We start from the raw sequence: 18,827 nt of genomic DNA, 5'->3' as shown, positions 1-18,827 counted from the left end.
TCGGCTTGTTTTGGAATCGCTTGTTTTCACAGTCACATGGGTGGGAAAGAACACTTTCCATGTTGGCAGTTGTTGGCTCGTTTCCCATATGTAAGCACTCTAAATGGATAATCTGTTTTATGTTATTCTTTACAGGAAAAGTATCAAAAAGCAGTTCTTTTATTTCACTTCTGTCTGTAAAATGCAATCAAATAAAACGATGAAGACAAAAGTGACACACAGATCACAACTATTACCAACCACTGAACCAATGTGAAGTCAGTGTTGATGTATCGATACATTTCAACACAATATCAATGGTAGTCATTATACTGTGGTGTTGGTGAATAAAGACTGCAAAGAATCGATTGTGACGTGTTGTGTTCATCAGTAGTGGGTGTTGATCTTGCTGAGGATCTGTGGAAGCTTCAGACAGGTGTGTTGGAGTCAGCAGGTGTTCAGTGGATTGGTTAGTTGGCTGTATTTGATCATTTTGTTGTATGTAATGGTGGACTGCAGCATGTAAATGTGGGAAGCGTTGATGCTTTTAACTGTGGTGTGAATGGAGGTTTCATGACCTCATAACAGTCACCAGCTGTTTTTCAGCACGTGCTTCTGTATTTATTCATTTTTTTATGGCCATTTCCCTTGCCCTGTTTGTGTTTGTTCTGATCACACTCACCTGCCTCATTTTGTGCAAAATGTTCATCTAAAAAAAGCTTTAGATAAAGTGACTGTCACTGCATTCAATGTTTACAGGTGCTGGTCATATAATTAGAATATCATCAAAAAGTTGATTTATTTCACTAATTTCATTCAAAAAGTGAAACTTGTATATTATATTCATTCATTACACACAGACTGATATATTTCAAATGTTTATTTCTTTAATTTTGATGTTTATAACTGACATCTAAGAAAAATCCCAAATTCAGTATCTCAGAAAATTAGAATATAACTTAAGACCAATACAAAGAAAGGTTTTTTAGAAATCTTGGCCAAATGAAAAGTATGAGCATGTACAGCACTCAACACTTAGTTGGGGCTCCTTTTGCTTGAATGACTGCAGCAATGCAGCGTGGCATGGAGTCGCTCAGTCTGTGGCACTGCTCAGGTGTTATGAGAGACCAGGTGTCTCTGATAGTGGCCTTCAGCTCTTCTGCATTCTTGGGTCTGGCATATCACATCTTCCTCTTCACAATACCCCATAGATTTTCTATGGGGTTAAAGTCAGGCGAGTTTGCTGGCCAATTAAGAACAGGGATACCATGGTCCTTAAACCAGGTACTGGTAGCTTTGGCACTTTGTGCAGGTGCCAAGTCCTGTTGGAAAATGAAATCTGCATCTCCATAAAGTTGGTCAGCAGAAGGAAGCATGAAGTGCTCTAAAACTTCCTGGTATACGGCTGTGTTGACCTTTGACCTCAGAAAACACAGTAGACCAACACCAGCAGAAGACATGACACCCCAAACCATCACTGACTGTGGAAACTTTACACTGGACCTCAAGCAACGAGGATTGTGTGCCTCTCCTCTCTTCCTCCAGACTCTGGGACCCTGATTTCAAAAGGAAATGCAAAATTTACTTTCATCAGAGAACATAACTGTGCACCACTCAGCAGCAGTCCAGTCCTTTCTGAAGAGAGACGCCTCTGATGTTGTCTGTTGTTCGAGAGTGTTTTGACACAAGGAATGTGAATCTGAAACCCATGTCTTGCAGACGTCTGTGTGCAGTGGTTCTTGAAGCACTGGCTCCAGCTGCAGTCCACTCTTTGTGAATCTCCCCCACATTTCTGAACGGGTTTTGTTTCACAATCCTGTCCAGGGTGCAGTTATCTCTATTGCTTGTACACTTTTCCTTCCCTTCGCCTCTCTATTAATGTGCTTGGACACAGAGATCTGTGAACAGCCAGCCTCTTTTGCAATGACCTTTTGTGTCTTGTCCTCCTTGTGAAAGGTGTCAGTGTTCATCTTTTGGACAACTGTGAAGTCAGCAGTCTTCCCCATGATTGTGTAGCCAGAACTAGACTGAGAGACCATTTAAAGGCTTTGCAGGTGTTTTGAGTTAATTATCTGATTAGAGTGTGGCACCAGGTGTCTTCAATATTGAACCTTTTCACAATATTCTAATTTTCTGAGATACTGAATTTGTGATTTTCCTTAGTTGTCAGTTATAATCATAAAAATTAAAAGAAATAAACATTTGAAATATATCAGTCTGTGTGTAATGAATGAATATAATATATACAAGTTTCACATTTTGAATGGAATTAGTGAAATAAATCAACTTTTTGATGATATTCTAATTATATGACCAGCACCTGTACAGTGTAGTGTTAAGGGATTTTATAGGTCACATGATGTGACGTTTCCCCCTTGTGGTTAGGTGGGGGAATTGGTCATGCTTAGAGAGCACACGCTGGACATGTGTCTCGGTGTTTATTTGTAAAGTTAGAGCCACTTAACTCTACATACAGAACAATTTATGTTGTTGCTTTCCTAGGAATCAAACCCATGACCTTGGCATCTCTAGCTCGCTCTACTGTTTGAGCTACAGGACAGTTATTTTTAGTTATAATATCATTAATTTGGATTGCTAAATAAATGACTGAAATTCAAAATCAAATCAATATTGATGATAAAAATATGTAAAAGCTCTGTGAAGACCCACTACAGTGCACACATCTCGCAGCACAAATCATTAACTCTTGAGCTGATATACTGACTTTCACCCACTGATATCAGAACAGAATTATGAATCATGTGCAGAAGATCAGCATAATAAATGTTTTACTATATATTCACAAAACCCATTTCAAGACAACAGTATTCACATGAGAACTGTTCACAGTGTTTTTATTCTTTTTGATCAGGTTACATTTCAGCTGCAGCTGATTTGTCCATAAGGAAGAGGATGTGGAAAATGCAGGTTTATTTGTAGTGTATAATAAAAGCGGTATCTTTCAATATGAACATCACCATTTAATGCGGCTGAGGTTGAGATGAAGCGAGAGATTGCTGCTGGACATCTACTGGAAATCACTGTTGGAGTATTGATTACTGAGCCAGAAGCTGATGTACTTACCCCAGTTTACTAGCTCTGCACAACCAGTTCATTTTACTGGTGCTCAAGAGAAAACAGTTTAAACCAGTTCAGCACTATCCATTTCCTTTCACTAACCTTTCAATAAAGCACTGAAAGAACACCGTACGCACAATACCTGTGATACACAACACAGGCCACAATAAAAAAATAAAACAATAGCAGTGAAAAAAATCTTGATACACAAATATAAAGTACAATCTAAACGCCTTATTTCTATGTAATTGTTTTGTGGAATAAAAAAAGACAGTGACACTGTAACATATCAATAGTAACATCCAAAAAACAACTACGACACAGAAGGACCAGCAGGACGAGGTCCAGATCCGTGGTGAGGAGGAGAACCAGCGCTTGTTCTCCTCTCTGAAGGACTTAAGCCAGACTCCGCTGACGGGGTTTAATTCTCGGGTACAACTGAGGAAGAACAGAGAAAAAACTATTATAATACACACACTAAACACAGTCTTTGGCACATTAGCGCTTCAGAAAAACCTTTGTTTGACCTGCTCATAAAGATGCTCTGCATAAATAAATGCATAATAAATGCAGCTCTTATCAGCAAAAAGAGACTAACCCTAGCTCCGCCCCTGCTTTACATATTTTGAAGCTTTAATCACAAGCTTCTAGAGCAGAATCCAGAATAGGCTGATCTTCCAGGTTTGACTGTAGCCATGTATAGCGTGTGAAGTAGTCACTCACCCCCAGCAGGTTTCGGGGCACGTATCCCTCTCCGCTGGCCGAGCGCACCCACCACCACTCGGTCTCGTCCTCGTCCTCCCGCCGCTCCACCGTCATGCAGTCGCCCTCTCTGAAGGACAGCTCGTCGTCCTGCTCGCTCTCGTAGTCCCACAGGCCGTACACCACCCCGCGGTTCATGATGCCCATCTTCTCCTGGACGCCTGCACAGGAACACAGCGCTCAAACACACACCGCTTCTGACTGATGTGGATCAGGCTAACTACATGCACTTCATAACAATATCCTGTTCTAGTTTCAGTATGAAGTGCTAAACTGGAAAGACTGATGTACTTAATGCACCTTAATTATGCAGAAGTAGTTCAACTAAAGATATACTGAAGTATATCTTGTCTACAGATATGAATAAGTTAAATGAAATACTTGTTAATATCTCCTGATATCAGATGTAAGACTAAACCTCACAGAATCACCGTCTCCGCCGGTCTCAAAACACTTCCTAACAACACAACCTCGTCTGTTCTCTACAGACAACATCTGACGTGTTTATGTTTTGAAGCAGATGTGCGGAAATGCAATCTTAACAGCAGCTTGAAACAGATTTGTAAAAATCTAATTTCATGTGATCTTTTGCAGTCGAATGTGCAGAGAGCTCAGGTTTGGTGATCACTGGCTCACCGTAGAGGAACTGAGAGCACTGAGAGTATCCCTCCTCCATCTCCTCACACTTGTCCGCTGCCGTCTGCATGTCGCTGTAGGTCATGGCAAACACGGCCGCCCCGGACTCCACCAGGAACTTACACACCTGCACGTTATTACAGGACGCGGCGCAGTGCAGGGGCGTCCTGCACACACACACACACACACACACACACACACACACACACAACAGCAGCATCATCATCTATCCTCACTGGATGTGTTGTTATTGTAATCTTTATTTTATAATGATGAGCAGATGTCTGTAGATCATCCCACATACTGCTCCTACAATACATGTGACATTAAATATTGATTTGACTCAAAAACATTATAATTTTGCCTGAAAATTATTTTTAATACTGAAGTCTCAAAGGGAACAGTGGATGTTGATGTATTCTAACAAATTTAATGTGTGTTTGTGGCACAGTTATCTCCTGCATACGTGGGAAAACATGACAGACATGAAACAGGCTTTGACTGAACTGAATGAAAGCATGTAACGTGGTGGGTTAAACGCTTGCTGTCCACTGAGGAGTGTCTGTGAGTGTGTGAAACGCTCCTCACCATCCGTCACTGTCGGCGGCGTTCACATTGACCCCAAACTGCACCAGGAACTTGACGATGTCCGTGTGGCCGGCACACACTGCGTTGTGCAGCGCTGTGATTCCCTCATCGTTGGGCTGACTGGGATCCTCCACCTGTAAAACACCCATCCACCACATTACTGCCATCTTCCTGAAACACTACTGGTCAGTGACACACAGATCTTCTTCATGTTTAACAGTGAATGTGCCTTTCCTGGTGAATGACCCCCTGCACCAGGTCCAGCTCTCCCTCCAGAGATGAGTCCAGTAACAGAGCCAGAGGATTGAAGCGCACTCTCATGCTGTGATCGATGCGCTCCGAGCCGGCCTTGCGCAGGTTCGTCCTCTTACCCTGCACAGAAAACACACTTATTAGATGTGATAGACTTATACTAATTAAAGGAGTAGCAGTTCTGCATTTGGATTCATTGGTTTTTATTATACACCCACATAATTAACGTTAGAGTGTATTTTTTCTTTTTTTACTTTAGTCAATATTGTTAAAAATAGCCCGTAATTACCAGTCTTGTCATTGTATGTTAAACTAGTCATGTGACTTACGACTCATCAACACAAACCCATTTTGACTAGTGGCAGAATTAATACGCAAAGCACACAGCGTTCGGAGATGATAACTAGATCCGGTTAGCTGAGGCTTATAATGGATAAAGCATTCACTGTACAGGAGAAGATTTTAATGTTTTGCAACTATTTAATTACTTAGAAATCAAGGAATCGCAATTTTGAATAGAAATATTACCAAACGTTTGAATACGAAACTTTGACAATATGCTGGTGATAACAGTAAAGAGAAAAGAATGACGTGATTAGCGGCTCACAACGCTAGACACCATTCACACCGAATGAGCTTTTGTGTTGACAACAAGGACAGTGGAAGAGGACAAACACACAAGAAGATGAAAGAGTGAAACGTCCATGTTTACACAGACGTCACAATGGAGCACAGCCCAATCAAATAAAACACTCGTGAAGAACTACTGCTGTATGGCTGATACTTCAGGTTTGCTTCATTCTGACAGACTGAAAGCTGCTGTTCATTGTTTTTACAGAACATTTACAGGTGCTGGTCACATAACTAGAATATCATCAGAAAGTTCATTTATTTCATTAATTCGTTTCAAAAAGTGAAACTTGTATATTATATTCATTGATTACACACAGACTGATATATTTCAAATGTTTATTTCTTTCATTTTGATGATCATAACTAACAACTAAGGAAAATCCCAAATTCAGTATCTCAGGAAATTAGAATAGAACTTAAGACCAATACAAAGAAAGGTGTTTTAGAAATCTTGGCCAAATGAAAAGTATGATCACGTACAGCACTCAACACTTAGTTGTGTCTCTTCTGTCTGAATTACAGCACCATGCGGCGTGGCATGGAGTGGATCAGTCTGTGGCACTGCTCAGGTGTTATGAGAGACCAGGTTGCTCTGATAGTGGCCTTCAGCTCTTCTGCATTCTTGGGTCTGGCACATCACATCTTCCTCTTCACAATACCCCACAGATTGTCTCTGGGGTTAAGGTCAGGTGAGTCTGCTGGCCAATTAAGAACAGGGATACCATGGTCCTTAAACCAGGCACTGGTAGCTTTGGCACTGTGTGCAGGTGCAGAGTCCTGCTGGAAAATGAAATCCGCATCTCCATAAAGTTGGTCAGCAGCAGGAAGCATGAAGTGCTCTAAAACTTCCTGGTATACGGCTGTGTTGACCTTTGACCTCAGAAAACACAGTGGACCAACACCAGCAGATGACATGGAACCCCAAACCATCACTGACTGTGGAAACTTTACACTGGATCTCAAGCAACGTGGATTGTGTGTCTCTCCTCTCTTCCTCCAGACTCTGGGACCCTGATTGACTTTCATCAGAGAACATAACTTTGGACCACTCAGCAGCAGTCCAGTCCTTTTTGAAGCGAGACGCTTCTGACGCTGTCTGTTGTTCAAGAGAGGCTTGACACAAGGAATGTGAAGCTGAAACCCATGTCTTGCACACGTCTGTGTGTAGTGATTCTTGAAGCACTGGCTCCAGCTGCAGTCCACTCTTTGTGAATCTCCCCCACATTTCTGAACGGGTTTTGTTTCACAGTCCTCTCCTGAGTGCAGTTATCCCTATTGCTTGTACACTTTTTTTCTACAAAACCTTTTCCTTCCCTTCGCCTCTCTATTAATGTGCTTGGACACAGAGCTCTGTGAACAGCCAGCCTCTTTTGAAATGACCTTTTGTGTCTTGCCCTCCTTGTGCAAGGTGTCAGTGTTCATCTTTTGGACAACTGTCAAGTCAGCAGTCTTCCCCATGATTGTGTAGTCTACAGAACTAGACTGAGAGACCATTTAAAGGCTTTGCAGTGTAGCGTATCAGACCCATACCAGACAAATTAAAGATTCGATAAGGACCATGGTTGAAACACGAGGAGCCGAATTCCTCAGAAAGGCAACAGGATGTTGTAAATCAATTCCTAGTGCCACAAGTCAGAAACAAGTCCACTAACCAACCAACTCTTTCACAGAACAGCTTTCGACATTAACACCACTAGAACAATTATTGACAATTTCAATTCGGAGAAGAGATGGTCAAATCTGGAGCAATTAATAAAGATCGATGGTCAAAGAGATGCACAGCCTGACCATCACATGTAAACCCATGAAATAAGATCGCTGGATTGACTTCTCCCCACCTACATGAACCAATATTGTCTTCAATATTGAACATTTTCACAATATTCTAATTTTCTGAGATACTGATTTGGGGATTTTCCTTAGTTGTCAGTTATAATCATCAAAATAAAATAAAAAATAAACATTTGACATATATCAGTCTGTGTTTAAGATTGTAGTTCATGCATTTTTCTCCATGAACAAGAGATTTGTTTAACATTTACATCATGTTTCCAACTACATGTGTGCGGCACTTGGAATACCATTCTCTTTAACTAGAGGCTTAATAAAGAACTAGTTACTTGAATTATGTCGTAGTTACATTTTCAAGTTTACTAGACATAAAAAAAAAAGAATATGTCAAACATTCTGAAAAATCGAGATTAAAATGTTTTGCCATATCGCCAGTGTTGGGGAGTAACTAGTTACATGTAACTAAATTACTTAAAAAAAAAAAAATTAATTGGATTTTTAACATTTATTTTAAATGGTTACATTTTATATAGAGTAACGTGTAATCTGTAACTTATTCCATTTGCAGAATATCCTTCCCAACACTGGACATCTCCCAGCTGTAGAGGCTGATTTAGGGCACGTACCGGTGGAGAGGGAACCTGTCCGGTGACCTCCGGCGGCTTCATGCTGAAGGTGTCTTCTGGAGCCTCGAGCTCGGCGCCGCTGGGATACGGAGGAGGAGGATACGGAGGGAAGTCCTCCGGGAAGCTGTCAGGAGGAGGTGGAGGAGGAGGGCTGTCAGGCTGGGCCGGTGGAGGGAGGAGCGGGGCCGGATGTGGAGGAGGTGGAGGAGGCAGGTCCTCTCCTTCAGTGTCTGGAGCCGCTGTGGACTCCTCCGGCTCAGGGACGGCCTGCTCTGCTCCCTCCAGTGAAGCTTCATCCTCTCTCTGAGGATCTGCGGGCGTCTCCTTCTCCTCTTCTGCTGGAGGAGTCACCGCGGTCTCCATCGCCGCCAGAGTCGTCTTCTGGTACAGCAGCTTCTGGATGTTGGGGCCGCCCGGGCCCTCGGGCTCCGTGATGGAGCTGCGCTTCTTCAGGGGTCTGGGCGCATTGTAGAGCTTCTTCCTGAGGGCCTCGAGGTCGACATCGCTCTGGTTCCAGGGGTTGGAGATGAAGGGCAGCAGTTTGGTGGGACTCAGAGGTCTGGGGATCCGCTCGCTCTCAGATGCTCCAGGGCTGGGGTCCTTCTCTGCTTCGGGGCCACTGGACGAGTCCAGGTACGGGTTCTCTGGGTGCTGGCCTGCGGGGGCCACTGGCTTCCCATAAACTGCATGTGCATCAAGACAAAAACTGTCAGCTCAACAAAAGAGCAACAAATAACTTTGTGTTTAGAGTGTTCTTGCACTTATTCAAAGCACAAAACCAGTCTGAAGTCTCTGGGGTATATCTGAAGCAATAGCCAACAATACATTGTACAAATTATCAATTTTTCTTTTATGCCAAAAATCATTAGGATATTAAGTAAAGATCATGTTCCATGAAGATATTTTGTAAATTTCCTAATGTAAACATATCAAAAATAAATTCTTGATTCGTAATATGCATTGCTAAGAACTTAATTTGGACAACTTTGAAGGTCATTTTCAAAATATCTAGATGTTTTTGCTCCCTCAGATTCCAGATTTTGAAATAGTTGTATCTCAGTCAAATATTGTCCTCCTAACAAACCACACATCACTGGAGAGATGATTTATTCAGCTTTCAGATGGTGTATAAATAAACATTTAGAAAAATTGACACTAAAGACTGGTTTTGTGCTCCAGAGACACATATGTTGTATGAACTCCTCTGTCCTGGTGAACACAAAGTCCCTCACCGCTGATGAAGTTGCTGCCGCGGTTCTGGGATCGGCTCAGCGCTCCCTGAGTGCCCTGCGGCTGCGTGTACATGGAGTAGATGGAGCTGGTGGTCAGCATCTGTGGCTTGCGCAGGAGCTGCCCGCCGGAGTCTTTGGCTCCAGGAGGCTCGGGGCTGAAGGGGTGTACGGTGGCAGCTGGGGGAGCCTCCAGTTTGGAGGGCAGGGGTAAAGTACCACCAGACTGGACGCCAGCGGGCGGCTGCTGAGCCGAAGACTTACTCTTCCCAGGGAAGGTGCCGGCCGTCTTGCTGTATCCCATCTGGCCACCAGAGGGAAGGATGGCCTGTTTCGGTTTAGTGGGAACTGGAGGAGGAACCTTGACGGTGTTCTTGACAGCGCTCTGAATCAAAGGACAAATCAAAGTGTCACTGAGGACTTTCAAAGGGGTCACGAACCAAACTTCCCTTAATCATATGACATATAAGATTTATTTATACTATAAAAACATCCTGTAAGTTTCAGAACTCAAAACTTTTTTTGTTAGTCTAAAAAAAGCTCCGCCCACCAATCCTAGAACACTGCCTGTTAGCCCCGCCCATCGATCATACTGTGCTGCCTGTTAGCCCCGCCCACCAATCCTACTGCACTTCCGTTTAGCCCCGCCCACCGATCCAACTGCGCTTCCGGTTTAGCCCCCCCCATCGATCCTACTGCGCTGCCCATTTAGCCCCGCCCACCAATCCTACTGTGCTGCCCATTAAGCCCCGCCCACCGATCATACTGCGTTGTCTGTTTAGCCCCGCCCACCGACCCTACTGCACTGCCTGTTAAGCCCCGCCCACCGATGGTACTGCGCTGCCTGTTTGTTCACGGATTCGTGTGATTCATTTACAAACAATGCACAATTCAATGCGGGATTTTCAGAAAGATTGAAACTTCAGAAAGATTGAAACTAAAGCACGATGCTGTGCGACCACAGTGTGATGAAATCTTGAAGACACTATAAGTGGACCTCAGAGAAACCTCTTCAAATGTCCACCTGGTATTGTTCAAGTATTAACAAGTATTGAACACAAGAGAACTAGTAATTCGATAAGACGTCTGAGCATTACCAGGGCGTCTCTCGCAAGGTCCTCACTGCTCTGGTTCTTCCGTAAAGAAGCTGGTGGTGGATCGACGGACTCAAACATGGAGACCGGACGCACCCTGGGGTCCCGCTTCAGCGCCTCGGTGTTATCTGTTATGGGGAGCAGGAGAATTCACAATACATTTAAACACAGACCAACTGGGTGTTACACATCTAATGGGGATAGGAGGTGTGGAGGGTCACCTTGCTTTTTAGATGAATGGGTCACCATGCGGGGCAGACTGGACGACTCAAAATTACTGCCCGTCTTCATAATGGATGAACTCCAGTTAGACATCTTTGAGGACACCTTGCCTGAACAGACAGAATACACTTCAGAGAACAAACCTTGTGCTGCTCAGGGATCATAAGTGAATCAATGTCTAAATGTATCGTTGTAAGGGGATTATGTCTCTTCAGAAGACTGCATTTACAATCTCTTGACAAACGTTTTGAAGCATCAAAGTTTTGGAGACATGGACATTCAAAGGAAATTCAGGTTTTATGAAAAGCTGTTGCAGAAGATGTTCTAATATAAGATGAATGAAAGTCTACTGGGTCTTGAAAGACATGAGAAGTAAATGAAATGATATATATTTTGGGTCAACTGTCCCTTTAAACAGAAGGCTCTCACTTTGAGTGTGGGAGTGATGGTTAAGGGTTAAATTAATCAACATTTTTTTAATTAGTCATACAGACACTACAAATCCATGTATACATGACTGCATGAGTGAGAATACAGCAGATCATTATTTTATAAGCTTTGCAAACGTGCACTTCATGGCTTTCTCGTGCACATGCCAGATTCATTTATCCTCATTCATATCCTCAACATACCTACAGATTCAGTAAAGGAAAAACCTCTGAAAGAAAAGAAAAAGCGGATAAAGATGTTAAAAGACATTTAAAAAATGTTGCATAAAAGACGGAGGGTTGGATTAGATATTTTAATTAGTGTTATCTTGTAGTATATTCGATATTTGTCTGTTTTGTTAAAGCTGCTAGCTGTTCATCTGCGTAGTTTTTTGGCCAAATGCACAAGATTTGTACAGAATGTTTTGCACAAAAGTTAAGAATGCATCACAGACAATTAAAACAGAAATCAGATCAGCATGTTTTTGTGTGTATGTGTGACGTCTCTAGTGCTAACCTGCAGTAGACATGACACTTCAGAATTACACACAGAACATTATATCACCATTTCCACAGTTAGAAACACAGCCCAGTTCCCTCGGACGGGTAAACGGGGGATCTACAAACCTGAGTCCGGGTGAGGGGTCCTGTCCTGATGGGGTACGGTCGCTGTGCCGTCTGGGTAAGTGTGTTTAGTGAGCAGGTCCTGTTTCACGGGGCCCCTGGGCATGGTAGAGGACTGGATGTAAGGGCCGACCGCCGCCACACGGGCCGGTCCTGTCTGCGGCGCTGTCTGGGCATCTGAAGGCAACTGGAAGAAGAGGACATCAGTGAAACCACACACCTGATCAGGGCAGAACGAGGACAGTGGGAAACCACAACAGTTTCCAAATAATGAGCTTTTATAAAACTCTAGAGCAACAGCAAATCAATTTAGCAAAATAACCAAATGTTAAACCTTTTCAAAATGCTGTTTTACATTTTTGACATTCCAAAAGTAGTACATTTTTGATATTTCAAACAATAACTGAAGCTGTAGCTATGTGTGTTTAAATTAAACTTTGTATGAAAATTGTTCTGAAGGCCTCTGTCTTTCCGGATATCGCGACATTAGAGGTACAAAAAATATACAGAAAACCCAAGCTCTGGCTGAGAATCACTTCAAAAACTTGACTCTTCTGACTCGTGTGTACAATGTGTTCAAGTGGAAATCACTTACTGAATTAAGTTCATAAAATCAAGTTAATGAGAACGTTTCTTTCAAATGTTCTTTCAACTAACGGCAGCCCTAGACTTTAGCCTTAAACTCTGGTTTTCTAATGTGCTCCTCCCGAACTTTGTTAATTAAACATCCATTTTTAAGTTGCTTTGGATTAAAGTGTATGCTGGATGCATGAGTGTAGATGCAGGCTTGTAATTGGCTGGTGTGAAGTGGAGAAACGTCTTACGCTGACAGGAAGGTTCTCTTTCTGCTGAAGGGCAGCTTTCTTCTTCCACAGGCGATCTCTCAGCTCACTGACTCGTCTGTCCATGCTGGCCATCTCCTGGTTCCTCTTGTTCAGGTTCTCTCTCTGCTGCTGCAGTTTAGCGCTCTGCTCCAGGTTCAGGTTCTTCCTCATCTGGTGAACACACACACACACACACACACACACAGGTGAGATGTTTGGACAGAGGCCTGAGGCGGTGATCTTCCCCTCCTCGGCTCGGCTCTGACCTGTAGTTCCCTGCAGAGTCGGTCCAGCTCGGCCACTGAGCTGTGGTTACTGTGAAGCGCGTCCAGCTGGCCGATTTTCAGGGTCTCCAGCTGTTTGCTCAGGTCTTCCACTTTAGACACGGCGACTGCGAGCTCCTTCTGCTTCTGAAGGAGTAGACTGTTCATCTGCTCCACCTGCTCCACTAAAACACACACACACACACAGCATAACTCCCACTGCCTGAACTCAAGATCCTTCAGCCTGCACAGAAAACACTCAATGTGACAGGACTGCTTTCATGGACACAAGGATAGTGGTGCACGATATACATCAGCTGATGATGAATGTGCATCTCGTCAGTAAAGCCGTTAACTGACAAGCTGTGCAAAACCCACATTCAGTATCAGCTTGGATTTTACATAATAGGGGCCGTTTAAAATGAGTGATTTAAATAACTGGAGCAGAAGAACTCACCCAGTTTCCCGTTGCTGAGGCGCTTCTGCTCCACCTGTCCCTTCAGAGCTCGCACCATCTTCAGCTGCGCCTCCTGCTTCTCCACCGTGTCCCTCAGATGCTGCAGCTTCTTCTGCTCCGAGGACGTCTGCTGGTGTCTGTGCTCCTGCTGCTTCAGGAAACACAAGCGCTGCTCCTGCAGGACACAGAGAGAGAGGACAGGCTGATGTTTGCATCGTTGTTGACACTTGTGTTCTGGTGTGTTGTGGTGTACCTGGGAGGCCAGGAGCTGCTGCTGGGAGTCGATCTGACGCTGCTGTCTGGCAGACATCTCCTGCAGCTCTGACAGAGTCATGTCCATCCACGGGCTGCTCACCTGCACAACACACCTACATCAGTCTCTGAGATCAGTTCCTGCTCGACCTGACGGCATTCCTCTCATGCCTTCATGTGTGTGAGTCCAACTCTGGGATTACGTTACACGAGGAACTGAAAGACACATGAGTGCAGACTCACTCCGTTCTCCGTCCGTCTGTCTGTGGGCTTCTTCACACCGTTCCTCTTCTGATTCCAGCTCCTGGAGTCTGAAACACAGACACGAGCTCAAGCCCAGAGCTGAGCTTCATCTTTCAGAGCTTACAGACACTGATGAGTGCAACGCATTACTGTAATCAGCACTTGTTAACGTAAGGTTTGCCTGATAATTAATTCTGCCAATGCAAATAACTGATTTGGGAAAACAGATTCATGATTATTCTATTCTTTAAAGGGGTCATGAACTGAGAAATCAAACTTCCCTTGATCATCTGGCATATAAGAGTTATTTTTACTATAAAAACATTCCGTAGGTTTCAGAACTCAAAGCGTTCTTGTTAATCTAAAAACAGCTTATATTGAAGGCAGACAGTTTGTGGAGTGTTTCACTGATGATGTTATAGTGTGGATAAACACCGCCTCTGCAGGAGATGATCAACGCCTGCTTCTACATCGCTGCCTGTTTAGCCCCGCCCACCGATTCCACATCACTGCCTGTTTAGCCCCGCCCACCGATTCCTAATCATTGCCTGTTTAGCCCCGCCCACCGATTCCTAATCATTGCCTGTTTAGCCCCGCCCACCGATTCCTAATCATTGCCTGTTTAGCCCCGCCCACTGATTCCACATCATTGCCTGTTTAGCCCCACCCACCGATTCCACATCATTGCCTGTTTAGCCCCGCCCACAGATTCCACATCACTGCCTGTTTAGCCCCACCCACCGATTCCTAATCATTGCCTGTTTAGCCCCGCCCACTTATTCCACATTATTGCCATTTTAGCCCCGCCCACCGATTCTTAATCATTGACAGTTTAGCCCCGCCCACCGATTCAACATCGTTGCCTGTTTAGCCCCGCCCACCAATTAGTGAAGTAACTCAAACTGCAAAAGCTGCTGAACATGTTCAACAAAAACTGACTGTATTTCCAGTGTGATCTGACACCAGTCTGTCCATCATGACTCATGATGTGAGCAGTGACTCACAGAGGAGTCGCTCCTGTAATCATCTTATAATACTAGGGCTGTAACGATATACGATATGAAATCGAAATCGCCATACGCAGGTCCACGAACCTGTATCGCGATGTGAGAAGGCAGAGCCGCGACACACTCCTCCTAGAGTTATCCTTCCTGTCCAGATCCAATACTTCCACATTTTTAAATTACTATAAGTATTATTTGAAGTTAACATTATAAAATACGTTTGAAGGAGTCGATTAACGCGGATACGCGTTATGAGTCATTTTCTCCTGATAACCCCCGAAAAGAACTTAAATTACACTTTCAGTTTTAATTGTACAGATAAGAGCAATACATCAATCGAATCTGTAAAGGGTCTACTTTTTTTGGATACAGACATAATAACAACAAACCTTTGTGCACTTATAAAATAAAGATAACATACAAGGTTCGCTGTCTGCAGCCCCCCGCTGTCTTAAACTCTTAATAACCAGACAATATACGGTCAAGCACTGATACATTCACAAGTTCTGAGAGGAAAAGTCCTTTTGACTTAACTCACACAGTGAACGTGTGTGTGTGTGTGTGTGTGTGTGTGCGCGTGTGTGTGTGTGTGTGTGTGTGTGCGTGTGTGTGAGTGAGTGTGTGTGTTCTAGGATCACAGAGGTTCAGGAACTTGTCTTTAGGATCAAGTATCCCTGTGATTAGACACGGTGAGGTCTCACCTGTGGGTGTGCTGGGTGCTCTGCCTCGCCGCAGGAAGAAGCGAACCTCAGGCCTCCTCTGCCCCCACTGCAGCAGCAGATCCATCATCTTCTCGCTCTCGCCCACCGCCCGCTCTTCACACACACACACACACACATCTACTCAGCACTATCTACTGTGTTCATTAACACAAGTGTGGTGGATTCAGGAGTACAGAGAGACATCTTCACTCAGATGTTTTGTGTTGCTCGAGTCATGGTGCGCTCCTCATGAGGACATTCTGTTCCCATATAAAGCTATGAACTATAATAAGGGAAGAACTACTCAATATCATGCTGTAGTTGAGTCTAGAGCCCAGCATCCAGCTATCACTGTAATATATACTGTATAATACTGTATAATTGAATTAAAAGCAGATCGAAACGCTCTGAATGATTAAGACAAACACTAAACACTGTATAGTTCATCTGTGTTCTTATAACTAAGGATATTCATAGGCTTTATTACAGTAGAGAAGATCTCTGTGATAGGAGGCCACATCAGATCTCAGAGGGAGTTATTTGTGGAGGACACTCACCTGAGCCCCTCCAGACTTCAGCCAGGTGACCGCTGGCCTCGGCCGGCTCCTGACACAGCTCCAGCACGTCTGCACACACCGTCTCCGGCGTGATGGGCACCTCGGTGAAGTGCTGGTCATTGTTACTGAGGAACACAGTCAGGAACATCTGGAGAACACCAGCAGAGGAGGAGATGAGAGTTTAATCACGAGACATCTCTCTGTGCCTCGCTCTGATTTAACACCGCTGACCATCAGCTGATGAGGACAGAGACACAGAGCATCTGGATCAGGACTGAATCAGCTGATATCAGGAGCACAGGTATATTTGTAGAAACAGACAACAATACATTGTTTGGCTCACAATTATACATTTCTCTTTTATGCCAAAAATCATTAGGATATTAAGTAAAGATCATGTTCAGATCAAATTACCTACTGTAAATATACCAAAACTTTATTTTTATAATATGCATTGCTTAGAACTTCATTTGGACTTTAAAGATGATTTTCTCAATATTTAGATTTTTTGCTCCCTCAGATTCCAGATGTTCAAATAGTTGCATCTCAGACAAATATTGGACCACAAAACCAGCCATTAGGTGTCTTATATATATATATATATATATATATATATATATATATATATATATATATATATATATATATATATATAATTTCCATTGATGTCTGGTTTTTTTGGAGGACAATATTTGAAAATCTGTAATCTGAGGGTGCTAAGAAATCTAAATATTGAGAAAATCATCTTTAAAGTCCAAATTAAACTCTTAGCAATGAATGTTACTAATCAAAAATTCAGTTTTGATATATTTACAGTAGGAAATGTACTAAATATCTTCATGAACCTGACCTTTACTTAATATCCTAATGTTTTTGGAATAATATATATATAAATATTTGTGACCCATACAATGTATTATTGTCTGTTTCTACAGATATCCCTCTGCTTCTGTGCTGCAGACACAGATGAGATGCTGCTGGTCACGTGACGATGACATCACGAGTGATGAAGAACATCATTCATACTCCATTATGGAATAATCTTGTGTAATTGTCATGAAGAGTGTCTTTAATTCAACAGAAGCACTGCTGAGAGAGTGTCTGATTTCTGAGATCCACACTAACACTGGGAAACACATTCAGCTGGTGTTCGTTTAATAATAACAACATCACAATCTCGTAAAGACCACCAATATTGTGTGTACAGGGAGGAACATAAAATAACCTGGGTTTTAATATTTATTATCATTATTCCTTGTAAGGAGTTAAAGTTGGGGAAATGTTTGGATTGGTTGCAGTAGCATTATTATGAATTTAAAAACTAAATAAATAATTAAATGAGCGGATATGAAACTTTAGTGTGAGTGACAGACAACACAACACACAATCCTACTGTTTTATATTGTCTGAAGCACAATAATGGGTAACTTGCATGTGCTCTATTATGACAACAACACATTAATCTCATGATACTTTGTAAAATCCCCAACATTAATCCAAGTCAATAATCATTACAGCTAACACATAATCAGATGAGATGAGAAAGAAGCAAAGCCTGTGGTTTTCCTGAACTTCTTACATAACGTTAAAAGAGAATATAATCGAGAATATAACGTCTGTTCGCTCACCGGCATCATCTTCGCGTCGAGCTCAGGATGTTTTTCCACCGAGATCGGGCTGAATGACGGTTTACAGCTTTAATCAAGTTAAAAGTGCAGTTTTGTGCTGAGAGAAACCGTCCTGTCCTGTTTGAGACGAGGCGTGACGTCAGAGGCCTTTCCAAACTTTCCTTCCGCGAGTTTTTCTTCTGACGACAGCTCACGGTTACCGAGAACTGTTTTATTTACCACAAACGCACTCAGGTGTCCAGATGACAGAACAAGTTCACGCAGATGTGATTCTTATTAGAGTTCAGAGTGTTTTTCCCCTGTGTGATTATCTGGCTCTCAGCCTGTTGCTGCTCCTCGCGAGCGTGACGTCATCCCTCTGGAAACCCTCGCTCCTGGGGGCGGTGCAAGATGGCGACAGATAAACACGTAGTTTTTTGCGCTTAGAAGATCATTTTGTTCTGTAGCCCACATATACATTCAGTAATATTTATCACAAGGATGCGTATAGCTGGTTGGAGAGGTTTTTCGAAACGTTTGGGAAGCGCTCGATACTCCCCTCGCTGAGTAATGTTACTTGTGCTGGTAAAGACGCGCAAGAACAACGAGTTAAACAAGTGTTTCCACAAAACAAATACATGCGCAATATCACATAGGATCTTTTACTAATGTGTACCCTTTTTGTGCAAACGCATTTGTGGCAGAATACAAACTAAAATACTTGTAAAGGTTTTTCAAAACATATGCAGTACAGCAAGCCAACAAATAATGACCATAATCATAACAGGTGTCAGGTAACAGGTAATCATAACAGGTGTAATCATAACAGGTGTTATTAAGACTTCCTTAGAATCTTATGCCCAGAAACATGAACTTAATCTTCTGCATCCTTTTGAGGACACTGTCATCACTGAGATATCTAACTTTAGATAAAAGGTCTATTCACTGTATCTGTGCCTTGACATTTTCAACATAAA

General features: G+C 43.0%; 1 protein-coding gene across 1 annotated transcript; it reads right to left on the bottom strand.

Moving 5' to 3' along the window:
- Window positions 1-2,817: 2,817 nt before the first annotated feature.
- LOC113057427 (apoptosis-stimulating of p53 protein 2-like) lies at window positions 2,818-18,247 on the bottom strand. The gene is made up of 18 exons (XM_026224844.1): window positions 17,872-18,247; window positions 16,244-16,391; window positions 15,687-15,800; window positions 13,982-14,049; window positions 13,740-13,841; window positions 13,487-13,661; window positions 13,033-13,214; window positions 12,767-12,937; window positions 11,946-12,129; window positions 10,890-11,000; window positions 10,672-10,796; window positions 9,578-9,959; window positions 8,346-9,028; window positions 5,278-5,415; window positions 5,044-5,177; window positions 4,456-4,622; window positions 3,781-3,980; window positions 2,818-3,495 (listed from the first exon to the last, which is right to left on the bottom strand). The coding sequence occupies exons 1-18, from the start codon at window positions 17,878-17,880 to the stop codon at window positions 3,454-3,456; spliced, it is 3,135 nt and encodes a 1,044-aa protein (XP_026080629.1). The 5' UTR covers window positions 17,881-18,247; the 3' UTR covers window positions 2,818-3,453.
- Window positions 18,248-18,827: the final 580 nt, after the last annotated feature.

The sequence above is a fragment of the Carassius auratus genome, chromosome 38 (genome assembly GCF_003368295.1).
Source record: "Carassius auratus strain Wakin chromosome 38, ASM336829v1, whole genome shotgun sequence".
In the NCBI taxonomy this organism is placed as follows: Eukaryota; Metazoa; Chordata; class Actinopteri; order Cypriniformes; family Cyprinidae; genus Carassius; species Carassius auratus.
This window is presented reverse-complemented; position numbering and strand designations above follow the sequence as displayed.